The sequence below is a fragment of the Salvelinus alpinus genome, chromosome 6 (assembly GCF_045679555.1).
Source record: "Salvelinus alpinus chromosome 6, SLU_Salpinus.1, whole genome shotgun sequence".
NCBI lineage: Eukaryota > Metazoa > Chordata > Actinopteri > Salmoniformes > Salmonidae > Salvelinus > Salvelinus alpinus.
The window spans coordinates 94,874,076-94,892,484 of NC_092091.1; the positions used below are offsets into that span (position 1 = coordinate 94,874,076).

At 44.4% G+C, this 18,409-nt stretch overlaps 1 protein-coding gene across 2 annotated transcripts in view; it reads left to right on the plus strand.

Annotated features, from left to right (window-relative positions):
• The window catches only part of LOC139579631 (kelch-like protein 5), a 49,094-nt gene that overhangs the window by 20,621 nt on the left and 10,064 nt on the right, over positions 1 to 18,409 (plus strand). For both annotated transcript variants that reach the window (XM_071408446.1, XM_071408447.1), the window contains exons 7-10: positions 147 to 263; positions 1,674 to 1,723; positions 1,842 to 2,016; positions 6,766 to 6,841. In XM_071408446.1, coding sequence (XP_071264547.1) covers positions 147 to 263; positions 1,674 to 1,723; positions 1,842 to 2,016; positions 6,766 to 6,841 — 418 coding nt within the window. The remainder of the gene's footprint in view (positions 1 to 146; positions 264 to 1,673; positions 1,724 to 1,841; positions 2,017 to 6,765; positions 6,842 to 18,409) is intronic.

The following is an 18,409-nucleotide window of genomic DNA, read 5'->3' on the forward strand; positions in this document are numbered from 1 at the left end:
TGAGTGTATTGATTAATATATCGATCAATATATTGATGAATGTATTGATTGACGTATTGATGAATGTTGTGATGCGTGTATTGATCTGTGTATTGATCTGTGTATTGATCTGTGTATTGATCTGTGTATTGATTTATATTGTTCAGGTATGAAGTACCATCTCTTGCCTCATCGGCGCCCCCTGCTGCAGAGCCCCAGAACCAGACCTCGTAAATCTACTGTAGGAGCCATGTTCGCTGTTGGGGGTATGGACGCTACCAAAGGTTAGCCTCTGATGTTCACTGTAGGGGGTACGGACGCTACCAAAGGTTAGCCTCTGATGTTCACTGTAGGGGGTACGGACGCTACCAAAGGTTAGCCTCTGATGTTCACTGTAGGGGGTACGGACGCTACCAAAGGTTAGCCTCTGATGTTCACTGTAGGGGGTACGGACGCTACCAAAGGTTAGCCTCTGATGTTCACTGTAGGGGGTATGGACGCTACCAAAGGTTAGCCTCTGATGTTCACTGTAGTGGGTACGGACGCTACCAAAGGTTAGCCTCTGGTGTTCGCTGTAGGGGGTATGGACGCTACCAAAGGTTAGCCTCTGATGTTCACTGTAGGGGGTATGGACGCTACCAAAGGTTAGCCTCTGATGTTCGCTCTAGGGGGTATGGACGCTACCAAAGGTTAGCCTCTGATGTTCGCTGTAGGGGGTATGGTCGCTACCAAAGGTTAGCCTCTGATGTTTACTGTAGGGGGTACGGGCGCTACCAAAGGTTAGCCTCTGATGTTCACTGTAGGGGGTATGGACGCTACCAAAGGTTAGCCTCTGATGTTCGCTGTAGGGGGTACGGACGCTACCAAAGGTTAGCCTCTGATGTTCACTGTAGGGGGGTACGGACGCTACCAAAGGTTAGCCTCTGATGTTCACTGTAGGGGGTACGGACGCTACCAAAGGTTAGCCTCTGATGTTCACTGTAGTGGGTACGGACGCTACCAAAGGTTAGCCTCTGGTGTTCGCTGTAGGGGGTATGGACGCTACCAAAGGTTAGCCTCTGATGTTCACTGTAGGGGGTATGGACGCTACCAAAGGTTAGCCTCTGATGTTCGCTCTAGGGGGTATGGACGCTACCAAAGGTTAGCCTCTGATGTTCGCTGTAGGGGGTATGGTCGCTACCAAAGGTTAGCCTCTGATGTTTACTGTAGGGGGTACGGGCGCTACCAAAGGTTAGCCTCTGATGTTCACTGTAGGGGGGTATGGACGCTACCAAAGGTTAGCCTCTGATGTTCGCTGTAGGGGGTACGGACGCTACCAAAGGTTAGCCTCTGATGTTCGCTGTAGGGGGTACGGATGCTACCAAAGGTTAGCCTCTGATGTTCACTGTAGGGGGTATGGACGCTACCAAAGGTTAGCCTCTGATGTTTACTGTAGGGGGTATGGACGCTACCAAAGGTTAGCCTCTGATGTTCGCTGCCTCTGTGTGTGTGTGTGTGTGGTGTGTGTGTGACCTGTCTGTGTGTGTCTGTGTGTGTATATAACCTGTGTGTGTGTGTGTGTGTGTGTGTGTGTGTGTGTGTGTGTGTGTGTGTAACCTGTGTGTGTGTGTGTGTGTGTAACGTGTGTGTGTAACGTGTGTGTGTGTGTGTGTGTGTGTGTGTGTGTGTGTAACCTGTGTGTGTGTGTGTGTCAGGAGCCACCAGTATAGAGCAGTACTGCCTGCGTCGGGACGCGTGGAGCCAGGTAATCAAATCAAACTTTATATTCAACACATTTCCCCCAACAAACGTCAAGTTGTTTTAACCAAATCCCCCACTAGAAGGTTGAGAGAGACGCTATTAAAGAGCCAGTATGTTTCCAGGTGGCGGTGTTGAGCGGCCGCAGACTCCAGTTTGGGGTGTGTGTGTTGGACCGACGCCTGTACGTTGTCGGGGGTCGGGACGGACTGAAGACTCTCAACACCGTGGAGTGTTACGACCCGGACGGTGACAGCTGGAGCGTCATGACGCCCATGTCCACACACAGACACGGGCTGGGTGAGTACAGAGAATACGGGGCTGGGTGAGTACAGAGAATACTGGGCTGGGTGAGTACAGAGAATACGGGGCTGGGTGAGTACAGAGAATACGGGGCTGGGTGAGTACAGAGAATACGGGGCTGGGTGAGTACAGAGAATACTGGGCTGGGTGAGTACAGAGAATACGGGGCTGGGTGAGTACAGAGAATACTGGGCTGGGTGAGTACAGAGAATACGGGGCTGGGTGAGTACAGAGAATACGGGGCTGGGTGAGTACAGAGAATACGTGTTGTCTGATACGGGGCTGGGTGAGTACAGAGAATACGTGTTGTCTGATACGGGGCTGGGTGAGTACAGAGAATACGTGTTGTCTGATACGGGGCTGGGTGAGTACAGAGAATACGTGTTGTCTGATACGGGGCTGGGTGAGTACAGAGAATACGTGTTGTCTGATACGGGGCTGGGTAAGAACAGAGAATACGTGTTGTCTGATACGGGGCTGGGTGAGTACAGAGAATACGTGTTGTCTGATACGGGGCTGGGTGAGTACAGAGAATACTGGGCTGGGTGAGTACAGGGAATACGGGGCTGGGTGAGTACAGAGAATACGGGGCTGGGTGAGTACAGAGAATACGGGGCTGGGTGAGTACAGAGAATACGGGGCTGGGTGAGTACAGAGAATACGGGGCTGGGTGAGTACAGAGAATACGTGTTGTCTGATACGGGGCTGTGTGAGAACAGAGAATACGTGTTGTCTGATTCGGGGCTGGGTGAGTACAGAGAATACGTGTTGTCTGATACGGGGCTGGGTGAGTACAGAGAATACGTGTTGTCTGATACGGGGCTGGGTGAGTACAGAGAATACTTGTTGTCTGATACGGGGCTGGGTGAGTACAGAGAATACGTGTTGTCTGAAACGGGGCTGGGTGAGAACAGAGAATACGTGTTGTCTGATACTGGGCTGGGTGAGTACAGAGAATACGTGTTGTCTGATACGGGGCTGGGTGAGTACAGAGAATACGTGTTGTCTGATACGGGGCTGGGTAAGAACAGAGAATACGTGTTGTCTGATACGGGGCTGGGTAAGAACAGAGAATACGTGTTGTCTGATACGGGGCTGGGTGAGTACAGAGAATACGTGTTGTCTGATACGGGGCTGGGTGAGTACAGAGAATACGGGGCTGGGTGAGTACAGGGAATACGGGGCTGGGTGAGTACAGAGAATACGGGGCTGGGTGAGTACAGAGAATACGGGGCTGGGTGAGTACAGAGAATACGGGGCTGGGTGAGTACAGAGAATACGGGGCTGGGTGAGTACAGAGAATACGTGTTGTCTGATACGGGGCTGGGTGAGTACAGAGAATACGTGTTGTCTGATACGGGGCTGTGTGAGAACAGAGAATACGTGTTGTCTGATTCGGGGCTGGGTGAGTACAGAGAATACGTGTTGTCTGATTCGGGGCTGGGTGAGTACAGAGAATACGTGTTGTCTGATACGGGGCTGTGTGAGAACAGAGAATACGTGTTGTCTGATTCGGGGCTGGGTGAGTACAGAGAATACGTGTTGTCTGATACGGGGCTGGGTGAGTACAGAGAATACGTGTTGTCTGATACGGGGCTGGGTGAGTACAGAGAATACTTGTTGTCTGATACGGGGCTGGGTGAGTACAGAGAATACGTGTTGTCTGAAACGGGGCTGGGTGAGAACAGAGAATACGTGTTGTCTGATACTGGGCTGGGTGAGTACAGAGAATACGTGTTGTCTGATACGGGGCTGGGTGAGTACAGAGAATACGTGTTGTCTGATACGGGGCTGGGTGAGTACAGAGAATACGTGTTGTCTGATACTGGGCTGGGTGAGTACAGAGAATACGTGTTGTCTGATACGGGGCTGGGTGAGTACAGAGAATACGTGTTGTCTGATACGGGGCTGGGTGAGTACAGAGAATGCGTGTTGTCTGATACGGGGCTGGGTGAGAACAGAGAATACGTGTTGTCTGATACTGGGCTGGGTGAGTACAGAGAATACGTGTTGTCTGATACGGGGCTGGGTGAGTACAGAGAATACGTGTTGTCTGATACGGGGCTGGGTGAGTACAGAGAATACGTGTTGTCTGATACGGGGCTGGGTGAGAACAGAGAATACGGGGCTGGGTGAGTACAGAGAATACGGGGCTGGGTGAGTACAGAGAATACGGGGCTGGGTGAGTACAGAGAATACGGGCCTGGGTGAGTACAGAGAATACGGGGCTGGGTGAGTACAGAGAATACGTGTTGTCTGATACGGGGCTGGGTGAGTACAGAGAATACGTGTTGTCTGATACGGGGCTGGGTGAGTACAGAGAATACGTGTTGTCTGATACGGGCTGGGTGAGTACAGAGAATACGTGTTGTCTGATACGGGGCTGGGTGAGTACAGAGAATACGTGTTGTCTGATACGGGCTGGGTGAGTACAGAGAATACGTGTTGTCTGATACGGGCTGGGTGAGTACAGAGAATACGTGTTGTCTGATACGGGCTGGGTGAGTACAGAGAATACGTGTTGTCTGATACGGGGCTGGGTGAGTACAGAGAATACGTGTTGTCTGATACGGGCTGGGTGAGTACAGAGAATACGTGTTGTCTGATACGGGGCTGGGTGAGTACAGAGAATACGTGTTGTCTGATACGGGGCTGGGTGAGTACAGAGAATACGTGTTGTCTGATACGGGCTGGGTGAGTACAGAGAATACGTGTTGTCTGATACGGGCTGGGTGAGTACAGAGAATACGTGTTGTCTGATACGGGGCTGGGTGAGTACAGAGAATACGTGTTGTCTGATACGGGCTGGGTGAGTACAGAGAATACGTGTTGTCTGATACGGGGCTGGGTGAGTACAGAGAATACGTGTTGTCTGATACGGGGCTGGGTGAGTACAGAGAATACGTGTTGTCTGATACGGGGCTGGGTGAGAACAGAGAATACGGGGCTGGGTGAGTACAGAGAATACGGGGCTGGGTGAGTACAGAGAATACGGGGCTGGGTGAGTACAGAGAATACGGGCCTGGGTGAGTACAGAGAATACGGGGCTGGGTGAGTACAGAGAATACGTGTTGTCTGATGCGGGGCTGGGTGAGTACAGAGAATACGGGCCTGGGTGAGTACAGAGAATACGGGGCTGGGTGAGTACAGAGAATACGTGTTGTCTGATGCGGGGCTGGGTGAGTACAGAGAATACGGGCCTGGGTGAGTACAGAGAATACGTGTTGTCTGATACGGGGCTGGGTGAGTACAGAGAATACGTGTTGTCTGATACGGGGCTGGGTGAGTACAGAGAATACGTGTTGTCTGATACGGGGCTGGGTGAGTACAGAGAATACGTGTTGTCTGATACGGGGCTGGGTGAGTACAGAGAATACGTGTTGTCTGATACGGGGCTGGGTGAGAACAGAGAATACGTGTTGTCTGATACGGGGCTGGGTAAGAACAGAGAATACGTGTTGTCTGATACGGGGCTGGGTGAGTACAGAGAATACGTGTTGTCTGATACGGGGCTGGGTGAGTACAGAGAATACGTGTTGTCTGATACGGGGCTGGGTGAGTACAGAGAATCCGTGTTGTCTGAGACGGGGCTGGGTGAGTACAGAGAATACATGTTGTCTGAAACATACTGTAATGTCCAAGGTGTTGTGTTAATACATACTGTAATATCCTAGGTGTTAATACATACTGTAATATCCTAGGTGTTAATACATACTGTAATATCCTAGGTTATACTGTAATATCCTAGGTGTTACTGTAATATTCTAGGTGTTAATACATACTGTAATATCCTAGGTGTTAATACATACTGTAATATCCTAGGTGTTAATACATACTGTATTATCCTAGGTGTTAATACTTACTGTAATATCCTAGGTGTTAATACATACTGTAATATCCTAGGTGATACTGTAATATCCTAGGTGTTAATACATACTGTAATATCCTAGGTGATACTGTAATATCCTAGGTGTTAATACATACTGTAATATCCTAGGTGTTAATACATACTGTAATATCCTAGGTGATACTGTATTATCCTAGGTGTTAATACATACTGTAATATCCTAGGTGATACTGTAATATCCTAGGTGTTAATACATACTGTAATATCCTAGGTGTTAATACATACTGTACTATCCTAGGTGTTAATACATACTGTAATATCCTAGGTGATACTGTAATATCCTAGGTGTTAATACATACTGTAATATCCTAGGTGTTAATACATACTGTAATATCCTAGGTGTTAATACATACTGTAATATCCTAGGTGTTAATACATACTGTAATATTCTAGGTGTTAATACATACTGTAATATCCTAGGTGTTAATACATACTGTAATATTCTAGGTGTTAATACATACTGTAATATTCTAGGTGTTAATACATACTGTAATATTCTAGGTGTTAATACATACTGTAATATCCTAGGTGTTAATACATACTGTAATATCCTAGGTGTTAATATATACTGTAATATCCTAGGTGTTAATTACATACTGTAATATCCTAGGTGTTAATACATACTGTAATATTCTAGGTGTTAATACATACTGTAATATCCTAGGTGATAATACATACTGTAATATCCTAGGTGATACTGTAATATCCTAGGTGATACTGTAAAATCCTAGGTGTTAATACATACTGTAATTTCCTAGGTGTTAATACATACTGTAATATCCTAGGTGTTAATACTTACTGTAATATTCTAGGTGTTAATACTTACTGTAATATCCTAGGTGTGACGGTACTTGAGGGTCCAATGTATGCAGTAGGAGGGCATGATGGGTGGAGCTACCTCAGTACTGTAGAGAGGTGAGTCAGACCCTGTTCATATGACTACAGGTCTGGTCATATGACTTTACAGGTCTGGTCATATGACTTTACAGGTCTGGTCTGGTCATATGACTTTACAGGTCTGGTCATATGACTTTACTGGTCTGGTCATATGACTTTACAGGTCTGGTCATATGACTTTACAGGTCTGGTCATATGACTTTACAGGTCTGGTCATATGACTTTACTGGTCTGGTCATATGACTTTACTGGTCTGGTCATATGACTTTTCAGGTCTGGTCATATGACTTTACAGGTCTGGTCATATGACTTTACAGGTCTGGTCATATGACTTTACAGGTCTGGTCATATGACTTTACAGGTCTGGTCATATGACTTTACAGGTCTGGTCATATGACTTTACAGGTCTGGTCTGGTCATGTGACTTTACAGGTCTGGTCATATGACTTTACAGGTCTGGTCATATGACTTTACAGGTCTGGTCTGGTCATATGACTTTACAGGTCTGGTCATATGACTTTACAGGTCTGGTCTTGTCATATGACTTTACAGGTCTGGTCTGGTCATATGACTTTACAGGTCTGGTCATATGACTTTACAGGTCTGGTCTGGTCATATGACTTTACAGGTCTGTTCATATGACTTTACAGGTCTGGTCTGGTCATATGACTTTACAGGTCTGGTCTGGTCATATGACTTTACAGGTCTGGTCATATGACTTTACAGGTCTGTTCATGTGACTTTACAGTTCTGGTCTGGTCATATGGCTTTACAGGTCTGGTCTGGTCATATGACTTTATAGGTCTGGTCATATGACTTTACAGGTCTGGTCATATGACTTTACAGGTCTGGTCTGGTCATATGACTTTACAGGTCAGGTCTGGTCATATGACTTTACAGGTCTGGTCTGGTCATATGACTTTACAGGTCTGTTCATGTGACTTTACAGGTCTGGTCATGTGACTTTACAGGTCTGTTCATATGACTTTACAGGTCTGGTCTGGTCATATGACTTTACAGGTCTGGTCTGGTCATATGACTTTACAGGTCTGGTCTGGTCATATGACTTTACAGGTCTGTTCATATGACTTTACAGGTCTGGTCATATGGCTTTACGGGTCTGGTCATATGACTTTACAGGTCTTGTCATATGACTTTACAGGTCTGTTCATGTGACTTTACAGGTCTGGTCATATGACTTTACAGGTCTGTTCATATGACTTTACAGGTCTGGTCATATGACTTTACAGGTCTGGTCATATGGCTTTACAGGTCTGGTCATATGACTTTACAGGTCTGGTCATATGACTTTAGAGGTCTGGTCTGGTCATATGACTTTATAGGTCTGGTCATATGACTTTACAGGTCTGGTCTGGTCATATGACTTTACAGGTCAGGTCTGGTCATATGGCTTTACAGGTCTGGTCTGGTCATATGACTTTATAGGTCTGGTCATATGACTTTACAGGTCTGGTCATATGACTTTACAGGTCAGGTCTGGTCATATGACTTTACAGGTCTGTTCATGTGACTTTACAGGTCTGGTCATGTGACTTTACAGGTCTGGTCATGTGACTTTACAGGTCTGGTCATGTGACTTTACAGGTCTGGTCATGTGACTTTACAGGTCTGTTCTGGTCATGTGACTTTACAGGTCTGGTCATATGGCTTTACAGGTCTGGTCATATGACTTTACAGGTCTGGTAATATGACTTTACAGGTCTGGTCTGGTCATATGACTTTACAGGTCTGGTCTGGTCATATGACTTTACAGGTCTGGTCTGGTCATATGACTTTACAGGTCTGGTCTGGTCATATGACTTTACAGGTCTGGTCATATGACATTACAGGTCTGGTCATATGACTTTACAGGTCTGGTCATATGACTTTATAGGTCTGGTCATGTGACTTTACAGGTCTGGTCATGTGACTTTACAGGTCTGGTCATATGACATTACAGGTCTGGTCATATGACTTTACAGGTCTGGTCTGGTCATATGACTTTACAGGTCTGGTCAAATGACTTTACAGGTCTGGTCATGTGACTTTACAGGTCTGGTCATATGACATTACAGGTCTGGTCTGTTCATATGACTTTACAGGTCTGGTCATATGACTTTACAGGTCTGGTCATATGACTTTATAGGTCTGGTCATGTGACTTTACAGGTCTGGTCATGTGACTTTACAGGTCTGGTCATATGACTTTACAGGTCTGGTCATATGACTTTACTGGTCTGGTCATATGACTTTACAGGTCTGGTCATATGACTTTACAGGTCTGGTCATATGACTTTACTGGTCTGGTCATATGACTTTACAGGTCTGGTCATATGACTTTACAGGTCTGGTCATATGACTTTACAGGTCTGGTCATGTGACTTTACAGGTCTGGTCATATGACTTTACAGGTCTGGTCATATGACTTTACAGGTCTGGTCATATGACTTTACAGGTCTGGTCATATGACTTTACTGGTCTGGTCATATGACTTTACAGGTCAGGTCATATGGCTTCACAGGTCTGGTCATATGACTTTACAGGTCTGGTCTGGTCATATGACTTTACAGGTCTGGTCATATGACTTTACAGGTCTGGTCATATGGCTTTACAGGTCTGGTCATATGACTTTACAGGTCTGGTCTGGTCATATGACTTTACAGGTCTGGTCTTGTGACTTTACAGGTCTGGTCATATGACTTTACAGGTCTGGTCATATGACTTTACAGGTCTGGTCATATGGCTTTACAGGTCTGGTCATATGACTTTACAGGTCAGGTCTGGTCATATGGCTTTACAGGTCTGTTCTGGTCATATGACTTTACAGGTCAGGTCTGGTCATATGACTTTACAGGTCTGGTCTGGTCATATGACTTTACAGGTCTGGTCATGTGACTTTACAGGTCTGGTCATATGACTTTACAGGTCTGGTCTGGTCATATGACTTTACAGGTCTGGTCTGGTCATATGACTTTACAGGTCTGTTCATGTGACTTTACAGGTCTGGTCATGTGACTTTACAGGTCTGTTCATATGACTTTACAGGTCTGGTCTGGTCATATGACTTTACAGGTCTGGTCTGGTCATATGACTTTACAGGTCTGGTCTGGTCATATGACTTTACAGGTCTGTTCATATGACTTTACAGGTCTGTTCATATGACTTTACAGGTCTGGTCATATGGCTTTACAGGTCTGGTCATATGACTTTACAGGTCTTGTCATATGACTTTACAGGTCTGTTCATGTGACTTTACAGGTCTGGTCATATGACTTTACAGGTCTGTTCATATGACTTTACAGGTCTGGTCATATGACTTTACAGGTCTGGTCATATGGCTTTACAGGTCTGGTGATATGACTTTACAGGTCTGGTCATATGACTTTAGAGGTCTGGTCTGGTCATATGACTTTATAGGTCTGGTCATATGACTTTACAGGTCTGGTCTGGTCATATGACTTTACAGGTCAGGTCTGGTCATATGGCTTTACAGGTCTGGTCTGGTCATATGACTTTATAGGTCTGGTCATATGACTTTACAGGTCTGGTCATATGACTTTACAGGTCAGGTCTGGTCATATGACTTTACAGGTCTGGTCTGGTCATATGACTTTACAGGTCTGTTCATGTGACTTTACAGGTCTGGTCATGTGACTTTACAGGTCTGTTCATATGACTTTACAGGTCTGGTCTGGTCATATGACTTTACAGGTCTGGTCTGGTCATATGACTTTACAGGTCTGGTCTGGTCATATGACTTTACAGGTCTGTTCATATGACTTTACAGGTCTGTTCATATGACTTTACAGGTCTGGTCTGGTCATATGACTTTACAGGTCTGGTCAAATGACTTTACAGGTCTGGTCATGTGACTTTACAGGTCTGGTCATATGACATTACAGGTCTGGTCTGTTCATATGACTTTACAGGTCTGGTCATATGACTTTACAGGTCTGGTCATATGACTTTATAGGTCTGGTCATGTGACTTTACAGGTCTGGTCATGTGACTTTACAGGTCTGGTCATATGACTTTACAGGTCTGGTCATATGACTTTACTGGTCTGGTCATATGACTTTACAGGTCTGGTCATATGACTTTACAGGTCTGGTCATATGACTTTACTGGTCTGGTCATATGACTTTACAGGTCTGGTCATATGACTTTACAGGTCTTGTCATATGACTTTACAGGTCTGGTCATGTGACTTTACAGGTCTGGTCATATGACTTTACAGGTCTGGTCATATGACTTTACAGGTCTGGTCATATGACTTTACAGGTCTGGTCATATGACTTTACTGGTCTGGTCATATGACTTTACAGGTCAGGTCATATGGCTTCACAGGTCTGGTCATATGACTTTACAGGTCTGGTCTGGTCATATGACTTTACAGGTCTGGTCATATGACTTTACAGGTCTGGTCATATGGCTTTACAGGTCTGGTCATATGACTTTACAGGTCTGGTCTGGTCATATGACTTTACAGGTCTGGTCTTGTGACTTTACAGGTCTGGTCATATGACTTTACAGGTCTGGTCATATGACTTTACAGGTCTGGTCATATGGCTTTACAGGTCTGGTCATATGACTTTACAGGTCAGGTCTGGTCATATGGCTTTACAGGTCTGTTCTGGTCATATGACTTTACAGGTCAGGTCTGGTCATATGACTTTACAGGTCTGGTCTGGTCATATGACTTTACAGGTCTGGTCATGTGACTTTACAGGTCTGGTCATATGACTTTACAGGTCTGGTCTGGTCATATGACTTTACAGGTCTGGTCTGGTCATATGACTTTACAGGTCTGTTCATGTGACTTTACAGGTCTGGTCATGTGACTTTACAGGTCTGTTCATATGACTTTACAGGTCTGGTCTGGTCATATGACTTTACAGGTCTGGTCTGGTCATATGACTTTACAGGTCTGGTCTGGTCATATGACTTTACAGGTCTGTTCATATGACTTTACAGGTCTGTTCATATGACTTTACAGGTCTGGTCATATGGCTTTACAGGTCTGGTCATATGACTTTACAGGTCTTGTCATATGACTTTACAGGTCTGTTCATGTGACTTTACAGGTCTGGTCATATGACTTTACAGGTCTGTTCATATGACTTTACAGGTCTGGTCATATGACTTTACAGGTCTGGTCATATGGCTTTACAGGTCTGGTGATATGACTTTACAGGTCTGGTCATATGACTTTAGAGGTCTGGTCTGGTCATATGACTTTATAGGTCTGGTCATATGACTTTACAGGTCTGGTCTGGTCATATGACTTTACAGGTCAGGTCTGGTCATATGGCTTTACAGGTCTGGTCTGGTCATATGACTTTATAGGTCTGGTCATATGACTTTACAGGTCTGGTCATATGACTTTACAGGTCAGGTCTGGTCATATGACTTTACAGGTCTGGTCTGGTCATATGACTTTACAGGTCTGTTCATGTGACTTTACAGGTCTGGTCATGTGACTTTACAGGTCTGTTCATATGACTTTACAGGTCTGGTCTGGTCATATGACTTTACAGGTCTGGTCTGGTCATATGACTTTACAGGTCTGGTCTGGTCATATGACTTTACAGGTCTGTTCATATGACTTTACAGGTCTGTTCATATGACTTTACAGGTCTGGTCATATGGCTTTACAGGTCTGGTCATATGACTTTACAGGTCTTGTCATATGACTTTACAGGTCTGTTCATGTGACTTTACAGGTCTGGTCATATGACTTTACAGGTCTGTTCATATGACTTTACAGGTCTGGTCATATGACTTTACAGGTCTGGTCATATGGCTTTACAGGTCTGGTGATATGACTTTACAGGTCTGGTCATATGACTTTAGAGGTCTGGTCTGGTCATATGACTTTATAGGTCTGGTCATATGACTTTACAGGTCTGGTCTGGTCATATGACTTTACAGGTCAGGTCTGGTCATATGGCTTTACAGGTCTGGTCTGGTCATATGACTTTATAGGTCTGGTCATATGACTTTACAGGTCTGGTCATATGACTTTACAGGTCAGGTCTGGTCATATGACTTTACAGGTCTGTTCATGTGACTTTACAGGTCTGGTCATGTGACTTTACAGGTCTGGTCATGTGACTTTACAGGTCTGGTCATGTGACTTTACAGGTCTGTTCTGGTCATGTGACTTTACAGGTCTGGTCATATGGCTTTACAGGTCTGGTCATATGACTTTACAGGTCTGGTCATATGACTTTACAGGTCTGGTAATATGACTTTACAGGTCTGGTCTGGTCATATGACTTTACAGGTCTGGTCTGGTCATATGACTTTACAGGTCTGGTCTGGTCATATGACTTTACAGGTCTGGTCTGGTCATATGACTTTACAGGTCTGGTCATATGACATTACAGGTCTGGTCATATGACTTTACAGGTCTGGTCATATGACTTTACAGGTCTGGTCATGTGACTTTACAGGTCTGGTCATATGACATTACAGGTCTGGTCATATGACTTTACAGGTCTGGTCTGGTCATATGACTTTACAGGTCTGGTCATATGACTTTACAGGTCTGGTCATATGACTTTACAGGTCTGGTCATATGACTTTACAGGTCTGGTCATATGACTTTACAGGTCTGGTCATATGACTTTACAGGTCTGGTCTGGTCAAATGACTTTACAGGTCTGGTCATGTGACTTTACAGGTCTGGTCATATGACATTACAGGTCTGGTCTGTTCATGTGACTTTACAGGTCTGGTCATGTGACTTTACAGGTCTGGTCATGTGACTTTACAGGTCTGTTCTGGTCATGTGACTTTACAGGTCTGGTCATATGGCTTTACAGGTCTGGTCATATGACTTTACAGGTCTGGTAATATGACTTTACAGGTCTGGTCTGGTCATATGACTTTACAGGTCTGGTCTGGTCATATGACTTTACAGGTCTGGTCTGGTCATATGACTTTACAGGTCTGGTCTGGTCATATGACTTTACAGGTCTGGTCATATGACATTACAGGTCTGGTCATATGACTTTACAGGTCTGGTCATATGACTTTATAGGTCTGGTCATGTGACTTTACAGGTCTGGTCATGTGACTTTACAGGTCTGGTCATATGACATTACAGGTCTGGTCATATGACTTTACAGGTCTGGTCTGGTCATATGACTTTACAGGTCTGGTCAAATGACTTTACAGGTCTGGTCATGTGACTTTACAGGTCTGGTCATATGACATTACAGGTCTGGTCTGTTCATATGACTTTACAGGTCTGGTCATATGACTTTACAGGTCTGGTCATATGACTTTATAGGTCTGGTCATGTGACTTTACAGGTCTGGTCATGTGACTTTACAGGTCTGGTCATATGACTTTACAGGTCTGGTCATATGACTTTACTGGTCTGGTCATATGACTTTACAGGTCTGGTCATATGACTTTACAGGTCTGGTCATATGACTTTACTGGTCTGGTCATATGACTTTACAGGTCTGGTCATATGACTTTACAGGTCTGGTCATATGACTTTACAGGTCTGGTCATGTGACTTTACAGGTCTGGTCATATTACTTTACAGGTCTGGTCATATGACTTTACAGGTCTGGTCATATGACTTTACAGGTCTGGTCATATGACTTTACTGGTCTGGTCATATGACTTTACAGGTCAGGTCATATGGCTTCACAGGTCTGGTCATATGACTTTACAGGTCTGGTCTGGTCATATGACTTTACAGGTCTGGTCATATGACTTTACAGGTCTGGTCATATGGCTTTACAGGTCTGGTCATATGACTTTACAGGTCTGGTCTGGTCATATGACTTTACAGGTCTGGTCTTGTGACTTTACAGGTCTGGTCATATGACTTTACAGGTCTGGTCATATGACTTTACAGGTCTGGTCATATGGCTTTACAGGTCTGGTCATATGACTTTACAGGTCAGGTCTGGTCATATGGCTTTACAGGTCTGTTCTGGTCATATGACTTTACAGGTCAGGTCTGGTCATATGACTTTACAGGTCTGGTCTGGTCATATGACTTTACAGGTCTGGTCATGTGACTTTACAGGTCTGGTCATATGACTTTACAGGTCTGGTCTGGTCATATGACTTTACAGGTCTGGTCTGGTCATATGACTTTACAGGTCTGTTCATGTGACTTTACAGGTCTGGTCATGTGACTTTACAGGTCTGTTCATATGACTTTACAGGTCTGGTCTGGTCATATGACTTTACAGGTCTGGTCTGGTCATATGACTTTACAGGTCTGGTCTGGTCATATGACTTTACAGGTCTGTTCATATGACTTTACAGGTCTGTTCATATGACTTTACAGGTCTGGTCATATGGCTTTACAGGTCTGGTCATATGACTTTACAGGTCTTGTCATATGACTTTACAGGTCTGTTCATGTGACTTTACAGGTCTGGTCATATGACTTTACAGGTCTGTTCATATGACTTTACAGGTCTGGTCATATGACTTTACAGGTCTGGTCATATGGCTTTACAGGTCTGGTGATATGACTTTACAGGTCTGGTCATATGACTTTAGAGGTCTGGTCTGGTCATATGACTTTATAGGTCTGGTCATATGACTTTACAGGTCTGGTCTGGTCATATGACTTTACAGGTCAGGTCTGGTCATATGGCTTTACAGGTCTGGTCTGGTCATATGACTTTATAGGTCTGGTCATATGACTTTACAGGTCTGGTCATATGACTTTACAGGTCAGGTCTGGTCATATGACTTTACAGGTCTGGTCTGGTCATATGACTTTACAGGTCTGTTCATGTGACTTTACAGGTCTGGTCATGTGACTTTACAGGTCTGTTCATATGACTTTACAGGTCTGGTCTGGTCATATGACTTTACAGGTCTGGTCTGGTCATATGACTTTACAGGTCTGGTCTGGTCATATGACTTTACAGGTCTGTTCATATGACTTTACAGGTCTGTTCATATGACTTTACAGGTCTGGTCTGGTCATATGACTTTACAGGTCTGGTCAAATGACTTTACAGGTCTGGTCATGTGACTTTACAGGTCTGGTCATATGACATTACAGGTCTGGTCTGTTCATATGACTTTACAGGTCTGGTCATATGACTTTACAGGTCTGGTCATATGACTTTATAGGTCTGGTCATGTGACTTTACAGGTCTGGTCATGTGACTTTACAGGTCTGGTCATATGACTTTACAGGTCTGGTCATATGACTTTACTGGTCTGGTCATATGACTTTACAGGTCTGGTCATATGACTTTACAGGTCTGGTCATATGACTTTACTGGTCTGGTCATATGACTTTACAGGTCTGGTCATATGACTTTACAGGTCTTGTCATATGACTTTACAGGTCTGGTCATGTGACTTTACAGGTCTGGTCATATGACTTTACAGGTCTGGTCATATGACTTTACAGGTCTGGTCATATGACTTTACAGGTCTGGTCATATGACTTTACTGGTCTGGTCATATGACTTTACAGGTCAGGTCATATGGCTTCACAGGTCTGGTCATATGACTTTACAGGTCTGGTCTGGTCATATGACTTTACAGGTCTGGTCATATGACTTTACAGGTCTGGTCATATGGCTTTACAGGTCTGGTCATATGACTTTACAGGTCTGGTCTGGTCATATGACTTTACAGGTCTGGTCTTGTGACTTTACAGGTCTGGTCATATGACTTTACAGGTCTGGTCATATGACTTTACAGGTCTGGTCATATGGCTTTACAGGTCTGGTCATATGACTTTACAGGTCAGGTCTGGTCATATGGCTTTACAGGTCTGTTCTGGTCATATGACTTTACAGGTCAGGTCTGGTCATATGACTTTACAGGTCTGGTCTGGTCATATGACTTTACAGGTCTGGTCATGTGACTTTACAGGTCTGGTCATATGACTTTACAGGTCTGGTCTGGTCATATGACTTTACAGGTCTGGTCTGGTCATATGACTTTACAGGTCTGTTCATGTGACTTTACAGGTCTGGTCATGTGACTTTACAGGTCTGTTCATATGACTTTACAGGTCTGGTCTGGTCATATGACTTTACAGGTCTGGTCTGGTCATATGACTTTACAGGTCTGGTCTGGTCATATGACTTTACAGGTCTGTTCATATGACTTTACAGGTCTGTTCATATGACTTTACAGGTCTGGTCATATGGCTTTACAGGTCTGGTCATATGACTTTACAGGTCTTGTCATATGACTTTACAGGTCTGTTCATGTGACTTTACAGGTCTGGTCATATGACTTTACAGGTCTGTTCATATGACTTTACAGGTCTGGTCATATGACTTTACAGGTCTGGTCATATGGCTTTACAGGTCTGGTGATATGACTTTACAGGTCTGGTCATATGACTTTAGAGGTCTGGTCTGGTCATATGACTTTATAGGTCTGGTCATATGACTTTACAGGTCTGGTCTGGTCATATGACTTTACAGGTCAGGTCTGGTCATATGGCTTTACAGGTCTGGTCTGGTCATATGACTTTATAGGTCTGGTCATATGACTTTACAGGTCTGGTCATATGACTTTACAGGTCAGGTCTGGTCATATGACTTTACAGGTCTGGTCTGGTCATATGACTTTACAGGTCTGTTCATGTGACTTTACAGGTCTGGTCATGTGACTTTACAGGTCTGTTCATATGACTTTACAGGTCTGGTCTGGTCATATGACTTTACAGGTCTGGTCTGGTCATATGACTTTACAGGTCTGGTCTGGTCATATGACTTTACAGGTCTGTTCATATGACTTTACAGGTCTGTTCATATGACTTTACAGGTCTGGTCATATGGCTTTACAGGTCTGGTCATATGACTTTACAGGTCTTGTCATATGACTTTACAGGTCTGTTCATGTGACTTTACAGGTCTGGTCATATGACTTTACAGGTCTGTTCATATGACTTTACAGGTCTGGTCATATGACTTTACAGGTCTGGTCATATGGCTTTACAGGTCTGGTGATATGACTTTACAGGTCTGGTCATATGACTTTAGAGGTCTGGTCTGGTCATATGACTTTATAGGTCTGGTCATATGACTTTACAGGTCTGGTCTGGTCATATGACTTTACAGGTCAGGTCTGGTCATATGGCTTTACAGGTCTGGTCTGGTCATATGACTTTATAGGTCTGGTCATATGACTTTACAGGTCTGGTCATATGACTTTACAGGTCAGGTCTGGTCATATGACTTTACAGGTCTGTTCATGTGACTTTACAGGTCTGGTCATGTGACTTTACAGGTCTGGTCATGTGACTTTACAGGTCTGGTCATGTGACTTTACAGGTCTGTTCTGGTCATGTGACTTTACAGGTCTGGTCATATGGCTTTACAGGTCTGGTCATATGACTTTACAGGTCTGGTCATATGACTTTACAGGTCTGGTAATATGACTTTACAGGTCTGGTCTGGTCATATGACTTTACAGGTCTGGTCTGGTCATATGACTTTACAGGTCTGGTCTGGTCATATGACTTTACAGGTCTGGTCTGGTCATATGACTTTACAGGTCTGGTCATATGACATTACAGGTCTGGTCATATGACTTTACAGGTCTGGTCATATGACTTTACAGGTCT